The sequence below is a fragment of the Saccopteryx leptura genome, chromosome 4, assembly GCF_036850995.1.
Source record: "Saccopteryx leptura isolate mSacLep1 chromosome 4, mSacLep1_pri_phased_curated, whole genome shotgun sequence".
Lineage (NCBI taxonomy): Eukaryota > Metazoa > Chordata > Mammalia > Chiroptera > Emballonuridae > Saccopteryx > Saccopteryx leptura.
Genome location: NC_089506.1, coordinates 99,755,765 through 99,782,727, shown reverse-complemented (window position 1 = coordinate 99,782,727; position 26,963 = coordinate 99,755,765). Strand labels below are relative to the sequence as shown.

At 38.6% G+C, this 26,963-nt stretch overlaps 1 protein-coding gene across 5 annotated transcripts in view; it reads right to left on the bottom strand.

Annotated features, from left to right (window-relative positions):
* Positions 1-2,518: 2,518 nt before the first annotated feature.
* The window catches only part of DGKH (diacylglycerol kinase eta), a 220,665-nt gene continuing 196,220 nt past the window's right edge, over positions 2,519-26,963 (bottom strand). For 4 of the 5 annotated variants that reach the window (XM_066380833.1, XM_066380837.1, XM_066380834.1 and 1 more), the window contains 7 exons: positions 26,735-26,898; positions 22,880-22,985; positions 21,771-21,863; positions 19,244-19,363; positions 18,334-18,439; positions 16,771-16,901; positions 2,519-10,206 (listed from right to left, as the gene is read on the bottom strand). In XM_066380833.1, coding sequence (XP_066236930.1) covers positions 10,117-10,206; positions 16,771-16,901; positions 18,334-18,439; positions 19,244-19,363; positions 21,771-21,863; positions 22,880-22,985; positions 26,735-26,898 — 810 coding nt within the window. In that variant the 3' untranslated portion in view covers positions 2,519-10,116. The remainder of the gene's footprint in view (positions 10,207-16,770; positions 16,902-18,333; positions 18,440-19,243; positions 19,364-21,770; positions 21,864-22,879; positions 22,986-26,734; positions 26,899-26,963) is intronic. The other variant, XM_066380838.1, reaches the window with a different exon arrangement.

Genomic DNA, 26,963 nt, shown 5'->3' with positions numbered 1-26,963 from the left:
ACAATAATTGAAATATGCAACAATACTGAAAAAATTTTGATATGTAAAATGCTTTAGTTTACATATCCAAAATCAACATTAGGATTAAGCATTTGTTTTGTTCCATATTTTAGTTTATGAGTTTCTTGGCAGAAAACTATAATCACATAATGTTGCTATGAAAATGATGTCATCTCTCAAAAGCTTTCAGGAGCTTTTCAAGTAAAAGGAGAAGAAACAGAAGAACTGCTCAAGTTTGCAATCTTTCCGGCCTCAACATTATGTACATTACATCAAAACCTGCTGCACAACTGAAATTTGTAAATAGGTAGGCTCTAAATAAAATTATAGTTGATTTTGTTTATACAAAGGTCAACTGTGTATCCAGTTACTGCGGGGAAGCAAATTCTCAGAGAAACGATTTCTTCCTTTCACTATACCAAGTCATGCCGGAATCACTGATTAGAGATCTGTCATTATGAAAATTAAGTTGTGTTATTTAGACAGATCAAAATACTATGTGAGTAAGTTTTGATTCAATCTTTTCCTTTATGTTATACAGCTTACATATTTTCTGGGGAGAGGGATGTAACAGGAGCTCCAAGTTCTCATATTATGCTATAATAAATGCCAACAAGCCCAGTAGGGGCCGATGTTCTGCCCTTGCTCATTGTAACTGGAGCCATTCTAGCACCTGAGGCAGAGACCATTGAGCCATCCTCAGCACCCGGGGCCAACCCGCTCCAATCAAGCTTTGGCTGCAGGAGGGAAGGAGAAGAGAGAGAGAAGCAAGAGGGGGAGGGGTGAAGAAGCAGATGGTTGTTTCTCCTGTGTCCCCTGACCAGGAATTGAACCTGGGACATCCACACACCAGGCTGACACTCGACCACTGAGCCAACTGGCCAGGGCCAAGAAATCTTAACTATCAGATAGTAAATGAATTCAAACGTCAGGTAAAAATAAAAGCAATGTTCATTTAGCCTCATCTATATTAAATGATTTTGACTTGGTTATTTTAATTTTATTTCCCTTAATTGTACTCAGATTTCCTTTAAGGTAATAAGGCAATCTCTAGTTTAGTTTCTTTACAGGACGTTTTGAAGGTATTCTGCTTTAGGGAGTTCATTCCCCAGCCAGAGAACACAACCAGGTATCCACACCTGGGATCAAACAGCAAGGAAACCATTTAGAATTCGTTTAGTAGAGGGAGGAAGTGACGTCACAGGGTACAACAAGGTGTGGGAGTCCTGTGTTCCATTCTTTAACTGGTTTAAAGAAACATTTTCAAAAAAGAAAAAAACAAAGAAAATGAGGGAGGGAGGGAGGGAGGGAGGGAGGGAAGGAGGGAGGGAGGGAGGGAGGAAGGAAGGAAGGAAGGAAGGAAGGAAGGAAGGAAGGAAGGAAGGAAGGAAGGAAGGAAGGAAGGAAGGAAGGAAGATGTTTCTCTTTAGGGAGTTAATATTTTTAAAAAGTGAAGGTTTAATTTAAAAATATTCACTACTGTAAAATGATTGTTTGGAGTAGGTGTTGAAAAAAAAACACTACTACATTTTTTAAGATTTTAGAAGTAAGTTTTTAGTGTATCCTAAAATGAATAATATGAACCTATAGTACACAGGTGAAAACACCTGTAACCTACTATGGTACCGACAGTACTAATGTTACTTCTTGCACTTTCAAACTGAACATCAGGGGATATTAATTTGGAATTTTAATTTTCAAGCTATAGTCTTGTAAGCTTTTCTTTATACCTTAAATGACAGTGGGAAAGAAATAGTAAATTTAGGTATGATTCATGCTTACATAATTCTTTTTGCAAAAGAAAAATTCCCAAGTGCTTATAATAGATAATATTGTGTGCTTTCTCTAATTGGGGATACTGAGGCACCAAAACACAAAGTTTGCAGAAAGGACACTGTAAGCCAGTGCCAAAGTCAGTTATGGAACCCAACACCTAAACCATATTTCCATCTCCTGAATCACAGAATTCAGCTATGTGTAATATTATAAATTTTAACATTTTTTTGTTTCAAAAGGAAGGAAAATCATTGCTAAAAAGTTGAACACTTAATAAGTTCATAAAAATCTTTTCAGTCTGAATGGTATGGTCTGATCTCTGTTTACCAGAGTTCTTCTCTAGGAACTAGCTAAGCCCTTCTGACTAGTTCTCTCTACACCAATCACTAGGTTGAGAAAGCAGAGACATTGCCTCATGTAGGATATACAAAGGATTAGGTTGTCCAAACGACCTGCGTAACTGACTTCTAAATTCCCCCAGTAGAATGGGCCCCCTAAAGTCACTGGTTACTTTGAGAAGGTACGGCTACAGTCTCACAGACTTCACAAGGCTGACATGTTTTTGTTGTTTCTGTGGTATTGTGTCTACTATATATCTCATACATGTTTTGTGCTTCTATAATAGAAGGGAAAAGATGACTGCATTCAAACTATTTCCAAATCTTTCCAAAACAACTCAAGCTTCTTTTTCTTTTCACATCCATATGCAGTTTCTCATATCTTTTTTTTCCTGCCTTCAATAATTGCTTGTAAAACAGAGAAAATTGTCTTTAAAAATTATAATAAACTAATTCTTAATCTCTTATTATAGTTCTTAAATAATTCACAATTTATCTACTGTTTACATTATTGAACAACTGACTTTAGGGTCACTAAAGTGACTTCTCTGGTATACAACACTGCCTCACATTGAGTCAGAACAGTTTCATTTTCTTCGTTGAAAACGTGATTTTATTCTGTGTGGTATGTTGTGTCATTGTGTTTTAGGTTTTTAGTTTTTTAAACAGTTGACTAAAAAATACTTTTAAAACAAAAAATAATTAAGAACTCAATTAAAATCCCATTAATTTAACTGACAGAAACAAACCATCATCCACCATGGTTACTATTTGTAAAGTAGCCCAGATTCAAATGCAATCATGTATATATTTAAAAGATACACCCCGAACCTAGCCCTAGCTGCTTAGAGGTACGTGCTATTTTGGGGGTTCAAGAGTCTTAATGTGCATGTGAAGTGTTATACTGGCAGTATAATCACAGAGATCTCTTTTACAACAAAAATGGAATTTTTACTACAGAAAAGTTCTGACTTGAAGATCACATATATACATATTGATGAAAACATAGAAGAATGAGTCCCTTGGCTACATTAAGTTCTTAATAGTGGTGATTTCATTTTGGCTTTATGCCTTCTTCTGTATTTATTTTAAACATAAAAATTACCTTTTGATGAAGTCCCTATTACTATTCAGTTACCTATAATAGTAGAGAATACCATTTTTTTTACAAGAAAAATAATTGGGCATCTGTTTGGCAGAAATGAGTACTTCAAGTATGCAACTAAATCATTAACAGAGCTAGTACACGCTTAAGCAACAGCAGTAACAAGAATGAGACTATGCATTTTGTATAAAGGTTAAGTTTCACAACATAATAAATAAATGCACTGATTTATACAACTTGTGAAAATGTACTAATGATTACAAGTAATACTGTCTATTGTCGGCTTTGCTGATTCAAAGGTAAAATTCTTGCCTCCAAAGCCACAGAATACACAAAGTTGGTTTGTAATGAAATATTTTATCTGCCAAATGTCCAGCAAACTAAAATATGTCTTGGCAGTTTGAATAAACAGCATGATAATTATTCTGGTACAAAAAGATAAGAAAAATTTTAATATGAAAATGAATAAAACCAGTAAGAGGAAAAGCCTTCTGTATAAATAGACATTTTAACACAAGGAAGAAAAAAATTTGATACAACTCTCTTAAAGATCTGAAAATAATTACCATATATTTCCCAGCTCTAGTCAAATATATTACTTCAATTTATTAGTCATCTTCAATATACAATATATAACTCACAAAACTGGGAATGTTACAATACCAAAACCTTTCACAGCACTAGTTACCAGTTACCAGAACTGTAAGAAATCTTTAGTTACAAATCAGCTTAATACTTAGAATATAGAAATAGAGATGGCTAAGCTGTGGTAAACAATAGTGCAATCAACAGTAAGGACCACACAATACTGTATATCCTTTTTCCTTTGTAGCTTGTGTATCTAACTGCATTATTCTACCCCAATGGCATCACTAACTGAGTGTAAAACTTATTTTATACATTTTTTAAGTAACCCTATATTCCTTTAACTTTGGCTAATTTACTCTTGAAATGCAGTTCCTATGAAATATACTATTAATAAATTCCTATAAAATGAATAACTTGTAGCTGAAATGAAATATTTTTATGTAAAGTTTTTAGAACTTTTAAGTTGTGGCTTGGTTTCTATTTTTCCAACTAAAACTTGGAAGGGGGTAACAAATTAAGAGAGGAGATATAAATATATGTAAATAGGATATCTTAGTTACATAAAGGTAATTACTCTGTTCACTTATGTTAGTAATATGATTTTTTAAAAACACTGTTACTGAATTTAATGCAGTCTCAGTTACTGTTAAACTTCTTTTCCTAAAATAACAGAAAGTATACAAATAGGTACAGTCCAGCTGTCTTTTATCTCACTGTTCTAATAATAAACCTTTACAGTTTTTATTATTCTAACAGAAATAGCTCTAAACAAAACTTGGAGAAAACAGTAAAGAGAAAAGATCAATCAAGATTAAAAATTAGTGCTTTGCTTATTATAAAAACAATAATCATGGCCTTTTTAAAGTTTTGGTTATTTTATTAGGAAGGCATCCTATTGCAAAGGCAACATACTGCCCATGTGAGAGAGAAAGCCTGCTACGCAGCAGTCACTGGGGGGTGCCACAGCAGAGACAGGACCCAGGCCGCACTACGCTTGGCATGGGGTGGCGAGCAAGAACGAGGGGCCTGGCACCCGAGCACACGGGACCTGTGGGGAGGCTATCCCACTGTCAAACAGTGTCTAAGGAATCCTCACTTCTCACTCTTTTCAGCTGATTTAAAGAACTTGATGTTTTAAAACTGCCACTTGTATCATCAATCTCTAAACCCACTGTTTTATCCAAATTTCATTTGAAAAATGCAGAGTGCGTTTATTTGGGTGGGGGAGGTCAGGAGAAATCCTAGATATCAAGGTTGAGAGAGGAAATATTTTTATAGTTTTAAAATATAAAGAATTCACATCTATATACCACAAAAGTCCAATATGTGGTCAGCTCAGCCAGAGATAATAGATGACTTACTTTAGAAGGATGTATAGAAGTTTCCACTCTAATTTTCTAAGCCATGGCTTTGCATGACTATTTTCTTCCTCAATTCCTGTTAAAATGACTTTCATGAAAAGTAAAGCGACTAGTCCATTCTTTATTCACAAAAATTAGCTAAAGGATCTATCTCTAGGCAGCAATGTTTTGGTAAATTATATCAATACGTAAAAACTAAGTGAAGGATTATTGACAATAAGTCGTTGGGAAAGATGTTATTAAAGAATCAAAAAATTTGCATTTTGAGTGTCAAGAATATGATACAGTATTTTTCAGGCACTGTTTTAAGGAATGACTAGCTATCTGAAAATCAAGAGAAGTTAGCATAAGAAAAACAGATATAGTCTAGCAAACATGCCTTTCTTGAGGACTTTAATGACACATTCTATTTATTTGCAATTTTGGGGGTTTTCATGCCTAGTGATTCATTTAATGTGTGTGTGCCACTGTGTCCTCAAGTATAAATATGTCAACAGGATAATCTACTGATAAGAGAAAGTGAAAGTGTACACATTGTAGGAGACTGACCCAGTCTTAACTTATCTCAGTACACAGTCTTCTGAAATATTTCCCGTGAACAAATGAGAATGCCACACGAGCAACAGACTGAGTGAGGGTAGATTGTTAGGGACTAAGCTGTGGGGTGAGGGGCTGGAGAGAGGCCAGCTGTGCTGGTGAGCCAATCTCCTGTGTTCCACCTTTGCTACCAAAATAGAATCACTGGGTGGGTAGGGCTCAGTTAGAACCAGAATTAGGGCTATAAATTGAGAAGAAAACTCAGTCAGGGTGATAAAAGAGTTTCAACTAATTTCTGGGATTAGCTGGAGAAGTGATATGAAATGGTAGACTGCAGGGTGAGCTATTCTGGGCACCTTCTGAAGACATCTGAACAGGAAAGACAAAGTGTATTTAGGCCAGTGAAAAGGACCTGACAAGCCTTGTTAAAAGGTTTTCATTCAGTAGGTCTGGAGTAAGCCTAAACCTCTGCATTTTTATAAGCTCCCAGGCGATAAGAACGCTGCTGGTCTATGGACCACACTTTGGGTAGCAATGCTCTACCAATGCTATCCAGTAGAGTGTTTGCAATGATGTAAATGTTCAACATCTGGACTGTCCACTATGGTTACTGAGCACTTGAAATGTGGCTAGTGCAATCGAGAAACTCACTTTCTATATTAATTGAGATTGAAATAGTCACATGTGGCTAGTGGCTAGTGGCTATGATATTGGGTCGCACAGATCTAGACATTCACGGGCCACCTCTTCCTAGTCATAGCAATATACACCAGCTATCCCCAAACTACGACCTGCGGGCCACATACGGCCCCCTGAGGCCATTTATCTGGCCCCCATCGCACTTCTGGAAGGGGCACCTCTTTGATCGGTGGTCAGTGAGAGGAGCACTGTATGTGGCGGCCCTCCAACGGTCTGAGGGACAGTAAACTGGCCCCCCTGTGTAAAATGTTTGGGGACCCCTGATATACACCATGGTCCCAAAGTTATCTAATCCACTCAGATTAGCAAGTTACCTTTAATAAACTGCAAACTATAAAGTTAGTTTCTTTAAATTGTTTTTTTCCTAAAACTTGGCTAGCTGACCCACAATGAGTGCTAAGGTGGGGACAACTGATGAGGAAAGGGCAGTCTATGGCAGTGACCATCTGAGCAGCCATCCCTGTGGTGGGCATGTGGAAAACAGGAGCTAGGAGGTGGCTCAGAAACCCAGAAAGGGAGGTGGAGGGACGCTGGAGAGAAATCCAGTATATATTGAAATTGTAGTTAGGCTGACTCTGCCCTGTCCCTTCTTGAAAAGCAAGTGCTTCTTCAGGGCAATGAGATCAAAAGGAAACACAAGTTGGCTGTGATTCCTCTCCATCCCTCCAAACTAGCTGCAGGTGGAAGAGCCCAGCAGGGAGGAGAGGTGGCCCTCAGGGGCAGCAGGAGCAGCTGTGCTGCTGGCCTGGCTCACACACGGATCAAGGCAGAGGCCTCACCTGAACTGGGGCCGGATCCCGTACAGTTAATTTTTCTACTTTTTTTTTTTTTGTAACTTCATCTATTCCAAGAAGCTGGTTCCTCTGTGGTACGGACAGGGACCGGAGGAGGCTCTGAGGGAACCACCCTAAGAACAGGTGTGAGTGTAGTCATCTGGGTCCTACCTAGCCACACATAAACAAGGGTACAGGGAAATATGCTCTCATTTAATAAAAAAAATATCAAAATTATCATTTTAAAGGATTTCCCTAATCTGAGAGCTACATACAGGAAAATTCTACCTAACTAAAGATTCCATGAACTGAAGTTTTACAGTATATATGAGATGTTATCTAAGAGTGAAAGGTCAACATCAAACAACAAAAAATCCAATCATTGACATCTTATTCTTATATTCTGAAAATGTAATAGCTATAAAATCTTTCCTACTGGTAAAGGGGTATTTGGGGGGAGTGAAAAATCAGTAAAGATTTTTATATTAATTCATTCTTTTTTAGAATTCCTCACCTCCTTGCCCCCATCTCTCCCTTTTTGGTGGAGCTGAACAGGGACCTGTGGCCTCAGCAGATTCTGAGGACGTGGTGTCTTCTGCTTTGAGTTCACCAGGAAATGCCCAGAGTAGCAGGACACTGTGAAGTGGGAATGAGGGGTGGCTATAAAAGGAGCTAAAAGAGAAGACCTTTGATTTCTTAGGTGTGGATAACATTCAAATGTTAAGTGAATAGCTTTTTACCTTATTAAGCTACTTGATATACTTTTCTTTGAAAAATTTCCATTTATTCACAACTTAGGTAAAATATACAGTCAGACTCACTTGGTCAGGAACCCATCAAGTTCACCTATTTTTAAGATATCCAAATTTGGTGAATTTTGCTAGTAGTTAAATACTAAAGTCATAACTAAGAATAAAGTATCCATATTTATAATCCTTTGATATAATTACATTATGTCTGACAACAGTTCATTTTAATGCTTTCCCATCAATGTTTCTCTTTAAGCATTCAGCAAACAGTTGTCTAGAAAATGTCAATGAGAGTATATTTTGTGATTATAAGTATGAATATACATATAATGTATAAGTGTGTATATACATATATGTGTATATGCACATATGTGTGTATGTGTATCTACTAAGCACCTAGAAGGCTACTTTATGAAAACTGTCACCACTGGGTGACACCCTGTTTACTTCTTTTATATAGAAGATTTTTAAATATTATAATTCAATTTTGGTACATAATATCTAAAGGAAGCTTATTTAAAGATTTTTGTGACTCTTTGATATGTATGCCTTTGGCTTTCAAAGATTTGATCATTGTAATCTTGACTCCTAATGATCTACACTCAAGTATAGTGGTTAAGAAAGAGGAAAATAATATCTACTTGATAGAATATAAGAATAATGTGACATAATGATCATAATGTAAAGTCCTTCAAAATTTTCTCTTTTTGGGAAGATGTTCATGTCAGGAGTAACTTTGGCTAGTAGGTGAATCTGAGTGAGCAATCAATATACTATACAAATCCAAGCTAAGACATTAAAGAAACTCCTGGATGCCAGCCATCTACTATATACCGTATTTTTCGCTCCATAAGACGCACCTGACCATAAGACACACCTAGAGTTTTAAGGAGGAAAATAAGGAAAAAATATTCTGAACCAAATGGTGTGTTAAAATATTTAATAAAATATCGTATTTTTCACTCCATAAGATGCACAGGCATTTCCCCCTCCAATTTCAGGGAAAAAAAAAGTGCGTCTTATGGAGCGAAAAATACGGTAATAAATGCAAGCACAGCATTTCCCTGGCTGGACAGCTCTGTTGGGTAGAGCCTCATTCTGAAGTGCGGAGGTTCCTGGTTCAATCTGCAGTCGGGGAATGTACAAGAACAGAGCGATGTTCCTGTCTCCTTGTCTCTGTCTCTTTCCCTCCCTCTCCCTCTCAAATCAATAAATAAAAATAAAAAAAATGCAAGTACAGCATTAAATAATTACTAAATTGAAATGGAAAAATAAGAACAGTTGTGGGAATCTTGGTTTGGAAAGCACAATTAGTGTTGTTAGACAACAGAACATGTAAATTTTATGAAAGTAACCAGAGAATTTTCTTAATGTGCACACCTATGTTTACGACAGTCTTCGAGAAAACTGGCTTGCACAAGATGTCTATCATTTGTTGATTATGGCACAGACACATTCACAAATTCTTAGATACAGAATATTTAGGCAAAGTCCACATCAAAGCACAGAAAAGTGCCTTTCGCTAACAAAAAGGTAGTTAGGTAGTAATAAATTAATTCCATTAAAACTGACATTAAAACTAAGTGTCACAACAAGAAAAGGACAATTCAGGCAGCAACATCGTGCATTAATATTTGCATTCATTCGCAGGATTTGAGGGACCTTTAACCATATTCTTTGACAACTGAGAAGTAGGAATCTGAGGTGATACCAATCTAATATTCAAAACACATCTTCATATACAGTATCTTCATCCCCTAACCAGTGACTCTGAGGAAGAAGCCGATGCCTCAAATAACGAGACCCACGAAGTTTACCGAACACTGTTATGCAGTTTCGGAGTAAGAACTCTCCACCTGACCAGGTTTAAGAAAAGTAAACAATGGGTAATTCCACCTTTTCAACAATGCAATTGTCTCAAATTCTACTTACTCTTTTAGTAACATGAGCAAATTTGAACATGTTAGGTTTTCACAATAAGAAAAGGGCTTTGTGGAATGTATTTTTTGACACAAAGATATTTCCTAATACCTCAAATGAAAACTTTCACCCACAACAAAATATAAAGCCATAGAGGTGCTTCAGTGGTGCTTACTGATCTAGGCAGAAAACTCCCCGGACGCCGACTGCTTCCAAGGGCTTTGTATTGAGTAGCAATTACTTCCCTACCAAGAAATAGCACCAACGTGATTACACCTCCAACTGGGGAGTGCTCCTTCCAAGCTCTTTAATTCCCTGGAGAATTCGCTTCACATGACCCACTTTCGGTATCCCCAGGTCCTAAAAAAAATAAAAACAGGTAGAAAAAAAGAGACATTTACTGCCAAGAAAAATATTAAATATTTAACTTACAATTAGCATCCACTTCATTTATTTTAGTTTCTATTCAATGATTCAGAAAGTGAAAGCTAGACAAATAGGGTTATAAAACAAAAATAACCTGACATAGAAAAATTGCCAACCAGTAAAAAAATAACATCCTATACAAACTCTTAAATGTAACATTTTCATAAATTATATTCAATGGCAGTTCTTCAAGAGTCTAGTTTCTCTTTCTTCTTCTTCTTCTTCTTCTCCTTCTCCTTCTTCTTCTTTTTTTTTTTTCATTTTTCCGAAGCTGGAAACGGGGAAGCAGTCAGACAGACTCCCGCATGCACCTGACCAGGATCCACCCGGCATGCCCACCAGGGGGCGATGTTCTGCCCCTCTGGGGCGTCGCTCTGTTGCATCCAGAGCCATTCTAGCGCCTGAGGCAGAGGCCACAGAGCCATCCCCAGCGCCTGGGCCATCTTTGCTCCAATGGAGCCTTGGCTGTGGGAGGGGAAGAGAGAGACAGAGAGGAAGGAGAGGGGGAGGGGTGGAGAAGCAGATGGGCACTTCTGCTGTGTGCCCTGGCTGGGAATCGAACCTGGGACTCCTGCACGCCAGGCCGACGCTCTACCGCTGAGCCAACCCGCCAGGGCCTTCCTCTTCTTTTTTTAAAGAAACACAGGTCCTAGGCCCTGGCAAGTTGGCTCAGCGGTAGAGCCTCGGCCCCGTATGTGGAAGTCCCGGGTTTGATTCCTGAACAGGGCACAAAGGAGAAGTGTCATCTGCTTCTCTCCCCCCCCCCATCACCTCTCTCTCTCTATTCTCCTCCCCTCCTACAGCTATGGCTTGGTTGGAGTCAGTTGGCCCCAGGCACTGAGGATGGATCCACTGCCTTTGCCTCAGGTGCTAAAAAATGGCTTCAGCTGCAACGGAGCAATGCCTCAGATAGGCAGAGCATAAACCCCTACTGGGCTTGCCAAGTGGATGCTGGTTGGGGCACATGTGCGAGTCTGTCTCCCTTCCTCTCAATAAAATAAAAAAATAAAAATAAAAAAAAGAAATACAGGTCCCGTCCGACCAGGTAGTGGCACAGTGAACAGAGCATTGACCTGGGAAGCTGAGAACCCAGGTTTGAAACCCTGAGGTCACTGGCTTGAGTGTGGGATCATTGACATAATCCCATGGTCACTGGCTTGAGCCCAAAGGTCGCTGGCTTGAGCAAGGGGTCACAGGCTCTGCTGGAGCCCCCACCCCTCCGTCAAGGCACATATGAGAAAGCAATCAATGAACAATTCAAGTGCTGCAACAATAAATTGATGCTTCTCATCTTTCTTTCCTCCCTCCCTCCCTCCCTCCCTCCCTCCTTCCTTCCTTCCTTCCTTCCTCTTCCTTCCTCCCTCCCTCCCTCCCTCCCTCCCTCCCTCCCTCCCTCCCTCCCTCCCTCCCTTCCTTCCTTCCTTCATTTCCTTCCTCTCTTGCTCAGTAAAAAAAAAAGAAAGAAAGACAGGTCCTTTTGGGATTTGAGAAAAGTGACGTGTGACATCTGGGCATCCACAATTAGTCTTAAGGCAACTCCATGTTTTCTTGATAAAATAAACGCAATACTGAAGTGTAAAAAATTTCTTACACATAGGTATCTGTGGGTTGATGTTTTTCTTCAAATTCTTTTTGGCTCCTTTCCCTTAGAACCCTGTTTCTTAAAGAACTAACTTTCAATACAGAACCAAGAATTCAATAGTTAACCTTCAGAAATGGATGATGATCAGAGTGTGTGGCACACAACAGGCACCTGGCAAATAAATCCCAGGTGCAGGGATGACAAAACCCATCTAAGACAGCCACAGCCGTCACTCTCTAGAAAACTAAAGGAAAGGGGAAAGGCAAAGGTCTCCAAACACGGCAGCTTCTTTAAGTGTGAGGGGCCTCATATGTGAAGTGGAATAACTTATACAACAGAGAGTATAAAATATTTGAGTATTAGTGAAATAAGTACTTCCAAAGCAGCCTACAAATAGGATAAGGAACCGCAAGATTATTTTTCTGAGAAGACAAAAATTCCAAACATCTCCTCTGTTTTGCAGACTAAGAGCATTATTTACTTTTAAACTTTTAAATGAAATAGATAAAACTGTTTTACACACACCGTGCGCTCACACATGTGAACACACACACGCAGTTTCTCTCATGTGCTTTATGAGCCAAGAATTCTATAGCGGCAGTGCTGCTGAGGACTCTGAATCCTTCTGGAAAGTAGTCTCACCACAGCCAGTGCTCTTTTAAAGCCTCAGATGATTTCAGGGTAAAAATTTTACAAGATTTAACTGACCCTGAAAAATATGTTCTCATACAGCAAGCACCAGGTCATCCACAATCGGTCTTAAGGCAACTGTGTATTTCCTCAGTGTGTGCTAAAATAAAAAAAAGCAAGGCAAAATCCTACAGGAAGGTACAAAACCAGTGCCTGCTGCCTAAATTTGAAATGTAAAGACGCTTACAGTTGTAAACGTTTGGAATTTTTTATTTGAGTGGAACGTTTAATGCTTTTTATACAAAGGAGTATTACTCGGCCATAAAGAATAAAATCTTACCATTTGCAACAGCATAGACAGACCTGGAGGGCATTACACTAAGTGAAATAAGCCAGGCAGAGAAAGCCAAGTACCGTATGATTTCACTTACATGTGGAATCTAAAGACCAAAATGAACAAACAAAACTGAAACAGACTCATAGACACAGAGAACAGACCAACGGCTGCCAGAGGGGACAGGGGTTGGAGAGATGGGGAGAAAGGTGAGGGGATCAGGATGTGCACATTGGCAGCTACAGACTAGGCATGGGGATGTAAAGTACAGCCCGGGAATACAGTCAGTGCTACTATGCATGTATAACTATGTGGGATGCCAGATGGGTACTGGAAATACCAAGGAGAGCTCTTGGAGAAGTGTATGACTGACCACCAAGCTGTATGGACACCTGAAACTAATGCAAAATAATGTTGAATATAAATAGCAACAAAAAAATTTAAAATATATTACATTTTGAAAAAAATATATATTTATCACTAAATATTTTATTTTAGGGCATATGTACATTGTATTCTCAAGAATACACTTTGAACCTTGGCTGGGTAGTTCAGTTGGTTAAAGCATCGACCTGAAACTCAGCAGTTGCTGGTTCAATCCCTGGTCAGGGCACATACAGGAACATATCAGTGTTCCTGCCTGCTTTGCTCTCTCTAAAACCAATAAAATAATAATAATAAAAAAAGAATACAATGAATCTTTAGGAAGAACAGACTCTACTCAAAATTACTATTGTAGTGTAATGAGATGAATGTTTCCCACAGTTACACTAAATCACTAAATTCTTAACTATATTTTCTTTAGTTTGAGTTCAATACTTCTAGGAGTTAGGCTGTGATAAAGTTATGTCTTGACATTAGTTATATGTTTCTTTATTTTTTTATATTTATTATTAACTTTTGCTCTTTTTAGATGAATAGGCCTAAATTTGCAAAGGCATGCTTTGTAGATATCCAGTTATACTTCTAGACACAAACACAATCCCCCCCCCCCCAAATTAAATAAACAGACAAACAAACAAGCAAAACCAAAAACTAACCAAACAAAACTACCGTGTCTTTACTTAGTTTTCTTTGGTGTCCATCAGTTTTCCCTACTGTCTTACAGGAGAAAAAATAATGTAATCAGTGTGTCTATTAAAGCACATTAGTTCTCCCTTTGCCCCTTTTAGACTGTCAGGTTGTTATCTCTAGTTGTTTTGGTGATAAGGAAGTAACACATGAGCCAAGGTCTAGGCAGGGCTTAGATAGCTGAGGGGCACGGGGACAATCATACCATCAGAGGTACACTCCTAAGGTGAGAGCTGATTTTTTTTAAAGCCACTGAAACAAGGCCAGGGTAAATAAGGGATAGCCCAGCCAGGGGCCGGTGATTCCATCGCAGGCTGAATAAAGAGGCAGAATCTGCTGCCCTCACAAAGATGTGTCTTTATTCAAACAGAAACAAGAAGCCACTGGAAGGTTTTTTAAGCAAAAGGTGATATGCCTGATGTTAAAATGATCACTGTGGTTGCAATGTGGATAACGGGGTGGAGAGAGCAGGGGGAGCAGTGAAGGGCCAGTGGGGCAGCCGCCACCCCACACAGTGTGGATAACGGGGTGGAGAGAGCAGGGGGAGCAGTGAGGGGCCAGTGGGGCAGCCGCCACCCCACACAGTGTGGATAACGGGGTGGAGAGAGCAGGGGGAGCAGTGAAGGGCCAGTGGCAGCCGCCACCCCACACAAGCAGGGTCCAGTGCCATGGGGCTGGGCATGTAGAGGAGGAAGTAACCTGATTTTGTGAAAGGCTTCATAAGGTAGGGGGAGAAGAATAAGGAAGAGGAAGGTGCTAAGTGTGACCTTAGGTTTCTGGGGCTCAAGTGTCTGGAGGGAGAGACAGGTGATTACTAAGCTGTAGAGCGCTGGAGAAGGGGCCGAATGGGACTGGTAGGCGATCAAAAGTTTGGTTCTGGACATATTAAGATGGTCATCCCTGTGTGACAGCCACCTATCCAGTAGAATTAGTGATATCATCCTAAAGTTTACATATGAGCTCAGGGCTGGGAATATAAACTTGAGGACCACTGATAAAATATATTCAAACAGTGCAGGTAATCCTTCACATTTAGAGACATCCTTCTGCTGTCTGCCCCTCCGGACGGCTACCACCATAGAGACCAGTGGGAACTCATGCTCTGCTTTCCTGGCTTTGTTCTACAGAGGCTCTTTCTGTAAAGCTGTTTTTCTTTTCCCACTTCCCTATAGCCTGTTTCAGAACCAAAAGAATTAAAAAGGACTATCAATACAAATTTCTAAAAAAAAAAAAGTTTTAAGGGAAATAATGTTATTTGTATTAAAAGTAAAAACAAAACAGAACCATAAGCCCAGGAAAGCTGAAGAGAAAGTTTACTAAAGTAATTCTTCACCATCTACGTTTTACTCTTATTCTTTCTTTCCAGCCCAGTCTTACCACTCTAACTTTGACTTAGTATGTGAATATATAGTTTTCTTCATTCTGCAAATATTTGCGTCGCTCACTGTATGTATTTGCATGTTTATATATTTGTATGTAGACACGTACAAACATACACACGGTCTTTTCCGTGAACGCATGCTTATTCATGGCAAATTAGATGCAAGCCTCCAGAGGGCAGACACACGAAAGGAAGCAGCATCATATATTAATTAGTAGCTATTCAATTAATATTGCTGCCTGCTGAGGATAGCAGGAGCTACACAAGTCTGTTGGACATAAACCCCTACATATATATTTTTTGTGCATTCATTTCAAGTCAAGCTTTCCTTTGTGAACTCTAATATAGTATCTTTTGCTGTGTTCTAGATTTGGGACTCTCAACTCAGGTAATTAGTCTATTATTTTATTATTATTCTGGGCTAAAAATGTTTAGGTATACATGGTATTGGTTTTTGATGTGCTAAAATGGCATAACTGCATTTTAAAGAGGTATACCTTATCCTTTACCTATTCAAAATGTCTGCTAGCACACTGATAGGCACGGACAGTTCACGAATTTGTCAGGAATTTCCTGTGTGCAGCATTTTAGAGGCTGGTCTACAGGAAAGGGGTCACTCCAACAATGTGGAAGGCTTTTGTCACTTGTTTATTAAGCTTCTTAGAATTTTTAAATGGCAGCGCTTGGAGAGAAAATACAACACGACAAATCCTACTTTTAACTCGGACTGAACAGGCCACTTTGGCCATTTCTACTGTCGAATGTCCCCCAAAAGGAACTAAAGGGAACTGCTGAACACCATGAATGAATGATTTTCATTCTCCACCAAAAATGACAGATAGGCTCTGAGCTGCTTTCCAGCAAAAGAAAGGCATCATTTTTACCTCAGTTACTATAGAAAATAACACATTTATTTTAGAGAATGACACAAGTTTAGCAATAAGTCATGGAAAGGAAATTTGAATTTATTGGTCCAGTTCCTCTGACATCGATCTGAAAGGTCAATTTGGAAATGCAGCAAAAACCACAGGACTGCTGTAAGTCTCTCATCTAGTTCCATAGGTTAGAAGGCTTTGTTATTGGTATTTTGAATTAATTTTTAGTTGTTAACCTTATATTAGTGTTTTTTAGTCATTTTGAGCAATAAGTATCACCTTTCATGCTAATTCAGTAGAAAGAGCAGGTGGAAACATCATCCATTTGAAAATATTAGCACATAGGGACAGCCATACCAATAGATGCAGAGAAAAATTACTGAAGTCATGCTAAGCTTTAGCTATAATAGCCAGAGAATGATTCTAATAGGGAAATATTGCTGACATTCTTGTTTAAAAAGCATACAAAGAATTCAGACCACAGGACAATGCATATGAGATTACTGCACATTTGCATAACATAAGCCAAGCTATAAGCACGTCGTAACAAGAGGCATACGAGAAAGGATTCCATTTTGCAAGAAAAAAAAAATTTCGAGAGCAAAGAGTAGCACAAAGGAAATACCTTAAGATCTTGCCTTTCCAGTTGCAAAAGTTCAGCCCCTCTGATGTCATGACGAATGAAGATTTCTTTGTACTCTCCCAAATTGATCAGATCCAGCCAAGCAGCAACTTCCTCTGTGCCCCATTTCTGAACTACCAAAGTTAAGAGCAAAACCCCCTTAATTTCTACATGCTCAATGCATCACAAAGCAAAGGTTGGCCAAGGAAGATGCAAACAGAGTATAGCGACAGTGCTAGCGAAGGGAAAGATCAAAGGTGTTTCAACAAAACTACAATTCCATTTTTTCCCATGCAAGTCAACAAGGATTACATGACATTCACTGCAGTGTACCTGTGTCCTTAACTTTAGCTCAATTTCCTCCTGAAAGCTGCCAAAGTGCAGAGTATGTATGAAAGGTGTACTTCTTATGATTAGGATCAGCAGTGCAAGGTCTAAATAAGTTCGGATTGACTTATTTAAGAGCATTATGAAACTGGTTATAGTCTCATTAGCTACAAATATTAATTAAAATTTAAAATCTAACATAAGGTACCTAATTTTACACAAACTTCTGCTTCAGGTCTTGCTAACTTCAAGTGCTGCCTTTATTGATTTTATTCCTACTGATATTTATCAAAATAAACGTCCTGTTAAATTGATTTAATATCATCTAAAAATGGTCGCCACTACTCTCTAAGGTTATTTGGATTGTTATTTTTTAGAATGTATAATTATTCTTTTATACATTTTATTCAACATTGATTCGCTTAAGAGAAGCCTACTTATTTGCCATATTTGGTTTTAAAACACCCTTCAACAGCTGCTCTAAAAATCAGGTTATATATCACTTTTGAAAAGGGGATAGCTAACTCAGAAAAAGTAGAAACTGATTGGATTGTGAGAGGGACCTCCCATCATAAACACAGAACTTGAAGGAGCTATATATAGCACTACTACAGCATGAACTTGAATCTCTAGGGAAAGGTGGGAAGGAAACTAGATTAACTTTGAAGAATTTAATCTTTCCTTGAGAATGCAAATGTCACAGCAGACAGCCACTACTGAGGGGCTGCAATGGTATAGTTAGTTCTTAAAACAGGAGAGAGAGAATAGAAAACTTCAAGTAGAAAATATATTTAGCAAGCTAAAGAAATACATGAAAGTTTCTATAAAAGTTTTTATGTTCCATTGATCAAAATGATCTAGATTTTGAACTTTGAAAAAGAAAAAGAAGTTACACGCCAATGCCTTGAATTGCTCTAGAACAAGACAGGGACCATCTAAACGGGTGCATGTGACAGCCACCGAGTAGGAGCCAATTAGCAACCACCTCGTTTTCTTGTGTTTCGTAACTACTGATTCCTACTAATATTTGGGCATATGTTATTACAATATAACATCTTATTATGGTAAAATAAACATTATATAAAACTCACCATTTTAAACATTCTACGGTGGCATTTAATACATTCATGTTGTACAATGATTGCTACTACCTAGAACATTTAATCGCCTCAGTGTTATCACTTTAATAAGTTATCTTGCCATAAAGTTATACTTTCCCTCCCACTGTGGACCACCTACCGGGCGGTGAACTTGTCTTCTGCTTCTGAACCTTTTCCTTCTTAAATTTTGGCACTATACGAAATACTGTGCTTCTGTTTCTCTTGGCGCAATCCATAGGAGGCTCCTGTTCGAAGGGAGCAAGACAAGAATTTTCTCAGGATAGTAAAAGAAGGAAAACCCCCACTAATATTAGCGATAACACAGGAATAGGTTATAAACACAAAATACTGTTGAAGAGATAACTTTTTCAAAAAAGTTCATGACATTATATACCACTGAAAATGTACGGATTTGCATCAGTTACCTTGCTTCACAAAAAAGCCTTTGCTTGTTTGTTCATGAACGGTACATCTGAAAGTACTGTTCAGAATTTATTTTCCCCTGAATATCTTTTACAAAAGAAGATTTCAAATTCTATCATCATAAAGTCTACATTTATAAAGAACCAGCCTGATTGATTGTGGCACTGTGGATAAAGCATCGACCCAGAATGCTGAGGGCCCTGGTTCAAAATGCTGAGGTCGCTGGCTTAAAGCGCAGGCTCATCTGGCTTGAGCGTGGGATCACCGACATGATCCCAAGGTCACTGGCTTGAGCAAGGGGCCACTGGCTCAGCTTGAGCCCCCCACCCCCCACCGCAAGGCAGAGATAAGGAGCAGTCAATAAACCAACTAAAGTGTGGTAACTACCAGTTGATGCTTCTCATTTCTCTTCACCCCACCTGTCTGTCTCTATACATATATATATAAATGTATATATATATATATATATACACATATATATATGAAAAAGAAAGAGAAAGAGAGAAAGAAGGAAGGAAGGGAGGGAGGGAGGGAGGGAGAGAGGGAGGGAAGAAGGAAGGAAAGAAGGAAGAAAAGAAAGAAAGAAGGAAGGAAGGAAGGAAGAGGGGAGGCTGAACTTCACATACCTCATCTTCATTTGGGTGTAGGATATAATAAAGCCAAGGAATCTCTGTTAATTTCTGTAACTCCACCTCCACAGAGTGTAAGGCACTGGATACCCGCTCTTCATGGGGAGATTCCAACTGCTGTGTATTTATTAGCAGATTCAAAACAAAACAGAACAAGGCTCAGTGTCCAACCTCAGATAGAATAAATTATTTTATTTGACACTGAACATTCTCATATCTTATTAGGTTAGGTGGTGGTGGTTGTTGTAGTTTTTAATACAAAGGAATACTAAAAGGAACAAATGATTTCATCTTGGTTTCATTGAAAAAATCTGGATAGATTTATCCTTACTCACCATGATGTAAGTATCTAGTGTGATTTTTGCTTTAGTGAGTAATCTCATTACTTTACTTATTTGTGGCAAAAAAATCCTTCTGGTTTACATAGATTACTGTATGAACAAACTATAGCATGTTTAAAATTGGTAAAAAAAAAATACACCATATTAAAAGAACTGCTTGGCACAAAAATCTCCTGGAGAATGAAAAGAATAAATTTAAAAACCTCCCCCTCCACACACACAAATCTCAGAAAACACTGTGATGAAGAGCTGTTGTAAAAATCAGGGCAAAGTAAAAAGCTAAATGGCTTGTTATCTGGATGAGGATTTGAAAACTTCAAAAAGAACAACCAGTCACCTATTAACCACCCACTCAAAGCAGTTATTAGAAAGCACTTACAAATTCAATAACTGAACAAAGGTAAAATAAAGCTAATAAGTACTTTCATACTGATTCTACTTAAAAATTTTAGAGTATTATATAAAGGTTCACAGAATTTTAAACTAAAAGTTCAGAGAGAGTGTTACTGTTATTTATTATGGACACTGTTCTTAGGTATCAACCTTTTCTAGTCATTAATAAAAATATGGAGATTCTCCAGCGTGTCATAAAAAACTTATCACTTTGCTTATAGTCTAAAAATTATGTCTTTACAAATTGATAACTTGGTGACTCTGTATTCTTTCTAGAATCAAAATAAAGTATAAATCTTAGTTGCGTTCTAATATGGTTGTCCTTTTATTGTGATATCAATAATGTCAAAGGTAAATCTGGTGAAATGCAGTGGTATACATTTTAAACCAAACATCCATTTTTGACAATGACAGAAAAATTCAAAGTGTGTGTGTGGAGGGTGTCCTTCTATACTAAAATAATATAATTGATAAATATTAACCAAATAACACTCAAAATAAGTTAGGCTTCTAATTCTTGTCGACCCAAAACTGAAGCCCCTTAAATGTACTTCAAATAACAGCAAAAAAAGTCCTCCATCCAAAAATTGGGACCAAAGTCACAGCTCACTGGATTTCCTATAGGACTAATTTTATAGATCAGCAAGAAGATTCTGGTTTATAATATAAGTACCAAGAATAGCTAAGAAGATTCCCACTGGTTTAAAAAAAAAAGATATAACAGTGTTTCTTCCTGAAAATTTTTTGTGATGGCCATAGCAGAAATAGCCACCTCTTGCTTTAAGGAAGCTGTAGAGAGCAATGGGCTTCATGAGGCCTTTTAGCTTCTCTCCTCAGAGTAAAGGATGTTCAGAGGGCGGGCTATTCTGGACCCCAATTAAACAGAAATTCTAACTACAGTCACTTATTAGTCAACTAAACTATGTGACACCCCCCCCCATTTTCCCACTGTGCCAGATACTATAACTTTTACTATACTTTCATTTAAGTGTATATTTTCCAAAGAAACTGATAAGTTACAGTCAAGAGAATTGTTTTAAGATCATCATCTATCAATTAATCAGAATTGTTATATGGAAGAAGAATTAAGCTTTCTCCAGTACAACAGCGTGTGTGAATAACCCACAATCGAACACTAGGGGGCGAAAAGACCCACCATACTAGAACACTTGAAAACGGTGAGGGAATAAAGGCTACCAAGGCAGGGACTCTGGGCAAACCAAATAGGACATCTTCAGTCTTCTAGCATTTCTGCTTGAGGTCCATGGGCCGTGATCAGATCCAGACTTGGCCTAAATTGATGTCCAGCATCAATCTGAGTTAATCTAGGAAGATGGCTACTTATTGAGATTTAGTTTTTGAAACATTGCGTCTAGAAAGTGTTGTCTTTTCAGCAAATACAGAAAACTATTCCAATCATATTTTAATGTTAATTTTGAGAACAAACCTGTGATTTCCTCCACCTTTCTGCGATAATGAGTTAATGATACCCGGGGAACGTCTACCCGACTTTATAAAACTCAAGTCTCTCAAGACTGAGTGGGGAGAGCAGGATCACATAAGAACATGTTAGCATATGTGAGGGGAAGTCTCTTGTTTACCTGATTCATAGCTCCCAGGTTTAGCCATATCTTTTCTTGAAGGCAAAAGCTACATAAAAAGGAAACTCTAAGGATGGAGACCAGAGGGTTGCTTTGGCATTAGAATCTGATAAATGCATGCTCCCTAATGAAGGTAAGACCCATACATTTATCATCATTCTTATGTGATCAGTCACTTCTTTTTCTTACCAAAGGAACTCTGCCAACTAGTAAAGATTCTGTTTCATTATATAGTGCCTTCACATTGATGGCTATTTCAGTGGCAGTGTCTCTGGTAAGACTCTAGAAAAAAAAAATCAAAGACAAGTAGTTCTGTATTAAATTGTGATTTGATCATCAGCATTCTTCCAATTTAAATTCACACCACAAATATGTTTAAAAAACTCTCCAAATTCTTTTATAACTGTACAATTTCACATTCATGTTTATTAGCATAATTACTGTTCTAATCCTTGTATGCACTGACAATAGTGAACACACTCAGGACCACATCTCCTTAATACAAACACATATATGCTGCAGCAATGTATCCATATTCCCATAAAAAGGGAAGTCAAAGAAAACCATGTAGAAGAGGCATGATCTGATCCTAATTAGTTCTATCCATGGCTTACACTCTCAGTAGTTCCAACCAGATTACTTTTCAGACTTTAGCCCGAAGGACTGATTGAATCATTAAAATAAAAAGACTGAGTAATTAAAATAATATCATAATGCTATCCATTTTCTATACATTATAGCCTTTCACCATGTATCACATTTCAAGGGAGTTATATCCATTCTAGTATTAATTTTTACATTTAAGAAATTGGTGAAAATGACAGAAGTTATAACATTTTAATTTCCACATTATAAATATTTACTAGAGTCATTAATTTAGGAAAACAAAAAGGAGTGAAAAGAATTTCAGTGCACAACTTCAAAGAATGAATGAACATCTTTAATAAAATGCATGCTATCTCGGTCTGATCTGTATCTCGGTGCAATGGAGGCAGTAAAAGAAGAAGGAGGGATGGTAGTAGTTAGAGGGAGAAAAAGTAAAAAGAAGATAGTGAGGCGACACGTGCTGGAAAGTAAAACAGAAAACATGAGGAGGATGTAAGAGCAGGACAGGACAAATGGCAGGAACAGGAAAATGGAAGAAAAATTTGGCCACAAATTTACCATAAGCTTCTGGCAAAGATTCATAAAGACTACATTATGTTCTTTCAGAGGCCATGGCACATTTTACAGTAGCTAAATATATATGTAACACCAAAAAGAATCTGTGGAATGAGAATTTACCATTAGCTCCTCACCTCTGGGAACTGGGGGTTGGCTTTATTCAGTGCGTGGGAGCAGGCGTTCACAGCGTGGGCCAGCTCTTGCTCCAGAAGACAGTGGATCGTGGCCGCATCACAGATTCTGAAAGCAAAAACAAAACGAATGAACAAAACACTCCTTGAGCAACTGCTAATTTTTCTGAAGCATAGAAGTTGTAGAATAAAACAAGTATAAAGATGTCATTAAGGGAAATTTTTTTAAAAATGACTGTTCGGCCCTGGCCAGTTAGCTCAGCGGTGGAGCGTCGGCCTGGTGTGCAGAAGTCCCGGGTTTGATTCCCGGCCAGGGCACACAGGAGAAGCGCCCATCTGCTTTTCCACCCCTTCCCCTCTCCTTCCTCTCTGTCTCTCTCTTCCCCTCCCGCAGCGAGGCTCCATTAGAGCAAAGATGGCCCGGGCGCTGGGGATGGCTCCTTGGCCTCTGCCCCAGGCGCTAGAGTGGTTCTGGTCGCAACAGGGTGACGCTCTGGAGGAGCAGAGCATTGCCCCCTGGTGGGCAGAGCGTCGCCCCCTGGTGGGTGTGCCGGGTGGATCCCGGTCGGGCGCATGCGGGAGTCTGTCTGACTGTCTCTCCCCGTTTCCAGCTTCAGAAAAATTAAAAAAAAAAAAAATTACTGTTCAATTATAAATGGCACAGGGTAGATCTACAAAATTCAAATTCCACTGCAACAAAGAATACTAAACCAAAAAGTTTTATATAAAAGTTAGGCCTGAATCAGAGAGAAATATATACATAAATTTTTATGTATTGATATTAGTGAGAGAGGAAGGGAGAGGGAGTGATAGAGAAAAAGAAAAGAGTCAGAGAAAGGAATATCAATCTGTTCCTATATGTGCCCTGACTAGGGATCGAACCAGTAACCTCACACTTCCATACGATGCTTTAACCAACTGAGCCATCCAATCAGGGCCAGAGATAAATACATTACGGTGCTACTTGGAAAAACAAAATATAGTAACACTTCATTTTGCAGTATCACTGGAAAGTGAGAGGAGTCTACAAAATGTACAGAGTAGAAACTTTTATTCACTGAAACTTCAACTGGGAACAAATACAACAGATTGGAGCAAGAACATTGCCCTATTTATTATCTATATGCTAACTTCTTTATATATTGTATTTAATTTAATATTCACAACTTAAAAGGTAGCTGTGATTAATTTCCTCCACTTTATACATGAGGACACTGAGTCACAGAGATTTAGTCTGTATACAAAGCCAGTAAGAGACAGAGCCAGGATCTGAATCTATGTCTATCCCGCTCCAAAGACGGTCATGCCACAGTCCTTTGGAATGGCAACCTTCAAGAACAGCCCTAGAAAGACAAAATCCTGGAGGGTGCTAAGGCCAAAGATGAGACTAGAGGAAAAATTCCACCAACGGCTAGAAAATGATGTAAGGTTGGCAGATGAGCAAGAAGGCAAGACTATCCAAACCCAATCTGCTTCTCACATCTTCAAGGAGAATAATCTTCAATCTGAAAGGGACAGAACAAAAGAAGAGACAGAAGTCCTACATAGTTGAATCAAGTATAAAGGGAAGAATATACTTCTTAAGGATCATACAATTGATATCCAAAGCCTAAAGGAACTTGCAAATGTCACCTTAGGACTCTTACCACTAACCTTGAGAAATCATGAAGAACAGGTTATCAGAACAGAGAGGGATTATTCTAATTTTCAAAGAAAGAGAAAGAGTAAATCAACTTCAGATGAACATTTCCAACTGCCAGCTGAATCACCTCCGAGATATTTTAACTGTAATTAAAATTCCCTAAGTCTCACATAGAAGCCACCCATCATTTTCTATCTTAAAATCTCCTCCTCTTCCTGAATACTATGGCTTTATCACTAGAAACTTTAGGGTTATCCTGTCTCCCACTTCACACTCACACACCAGTTTTAGGTCCTAACATATTTTAAATCTTTCTTCTTCTTTCTAACTCCCCCACTATGCCATCACTGCAGTCACCCCAAACTCCCTGAGATTTCCCGAGAGAAGCATGTACTCACACCACTCTGGGCCTTTGCCCAGCCTGGCTACCATGCCTAGCTTGCTCCTTCTCTTATTATTCTTTCAACACTTGACTGAGAAGTCACTTCCTCCAGGCCTCCCTCACAGCCTCTGGCCTCCTCTGTGCGACCACAGCACCTACTAAGTGACGTGTGACAACACTTCAGCCACACTTCTCCCTTCTACTCTTCTGGCAAACTAAAGAGGGACGGCAACAGTCACCATGGTACTCCCAGTGACTGAACTGGTCACTAGCACACAGGAGAGGCTCAAAATATTTGTTGACTATTGAATGAATAAGTTCTGAAAACTGACAAGTGAGCCTGACTTGCATCCTTTGCAAAAGTTAAATATATAGATGGGGAACCAAATTAGGCTGACCAGAACCAAGTCTAGCCAAGCTGGACTTCTTTTCTTAATGGGGTTATCTGGTTGGCTGACAGGATGACAACACATAGGAAGCATATTTTGGTTTCAAGGGAGCACATTTTGGCTTCCAGAAAATGATGCAGTTCTATTTTTAATTTTTTGAGGACCCTCCATACTGTTTCCCAGACTGTGTTTATTAGCTTGATGGTGGTAACCATCTAATAGTATATATAAATATCAAATCATTTTATTGTACAACTTAAATAGATAGAATTTTTATGTCAATTATACCTCAATAAATCAGGGGTAAAACACTGTAAATTGGAGTGTTTTATAGTTATAGACGTTGTCTAGTATCTATAGAAATGCACTTACTTTAAAACTACTATTTCTGTGGATAAGAAGCTAAGACGTACAATAATGCAGTTATGTGAGTTTAGCTGACTAAAATTCATTTTCCCTGTGTTTCTTCTAAACTACTCAATATCTGGCAGTTATCATACTTTATTCTTATTTTAAATGTTGGTCTCCAGCAGTACAGATTGTGTATCTTTAAAAAAAAATATTTTAACATCTAGTACATTCTAGGTATCTAACAAATATTTAAAGAAAAATAAGGAACAAGAGGGGTAAGCAGAGAGTGGGTAGGAGGGAGGGACAGGGAGCAAGCCCCTAGGACCTCTGAGCATTGTTTTTCTTTTCTTTTTCAACATTTTAATCGGTGACCAGATGGAGGTGCGAGTACAGCTAGCATTCAGAGAACACAAACTGTCAGGCACGAGGTGTTAACACTCACTGTACCTGGTGGGTCTCATTTAACATTCACTTCATTTAACGGTGACCTGGTAAGGGGCTCGGCTCGTAAATATCCCCACTTGTCCATGGTGCCTCCTCCCCTCTGAGGGTTAGTTGCTCCTGGTCATAGTGATTTTTTATGTTTTACCTCATGGAACTTGTTAGTTTTCTCTCTTCCCTTTCTGTCTACTAAAATTAATTTTTGTGTGGTCACCCAAACTCTGATATGTCTGCTGGAAATTAATTCTTAGACTCTTGCCCGCCCCAACATGCTGACTCTCTTTGGGAGCAATGTTTATATTTCCCTCTACATTCCATTAACATTTGATTAATTATTTATAAGGCAATATATAAGTCAGTACAGACTGCATATAAACTGGGGAAATGTGTTATTGTTTATAAACTGTGTGGTAGGGTATATTAGGCAAGCTCCCCACTGTGTTTCAAGAAATCTAAGATCTGAGAACACAGGTTAAATACATATGTGTTGGAGGGGGACAGCAAGTATGAGGCAGCAGATGAAGGAGGAGAGCAGGTGCATCTCTTTTAGATAACCCCAAACTACTGAAGTGATGTACTAACGCGAGTAACGCGACACTGGCCAAGCCCAGCCGTCTCGTAGCCCCAGCGGCAGGACCGCCCGCCCTCAGTACCTTGTGATGAGCTCCTCTGCAGCCTGGGAGCACAGCTGCATCTGCGACACCTCCTCCGTCGCCAGGTCAACGGCATGCTGGATGTACAGCTGGGTTCGAAGCACTGCTTTACCGGAATCACACTTTTGTTTATCTTCCCAAGATTTCAGGGTGCTTTCGAAAGCCTGTTTAAAATTAATATTACAATAAATTCTTAGTTCAGAGCTCTGAGGCCCAAATAAATGAGTAT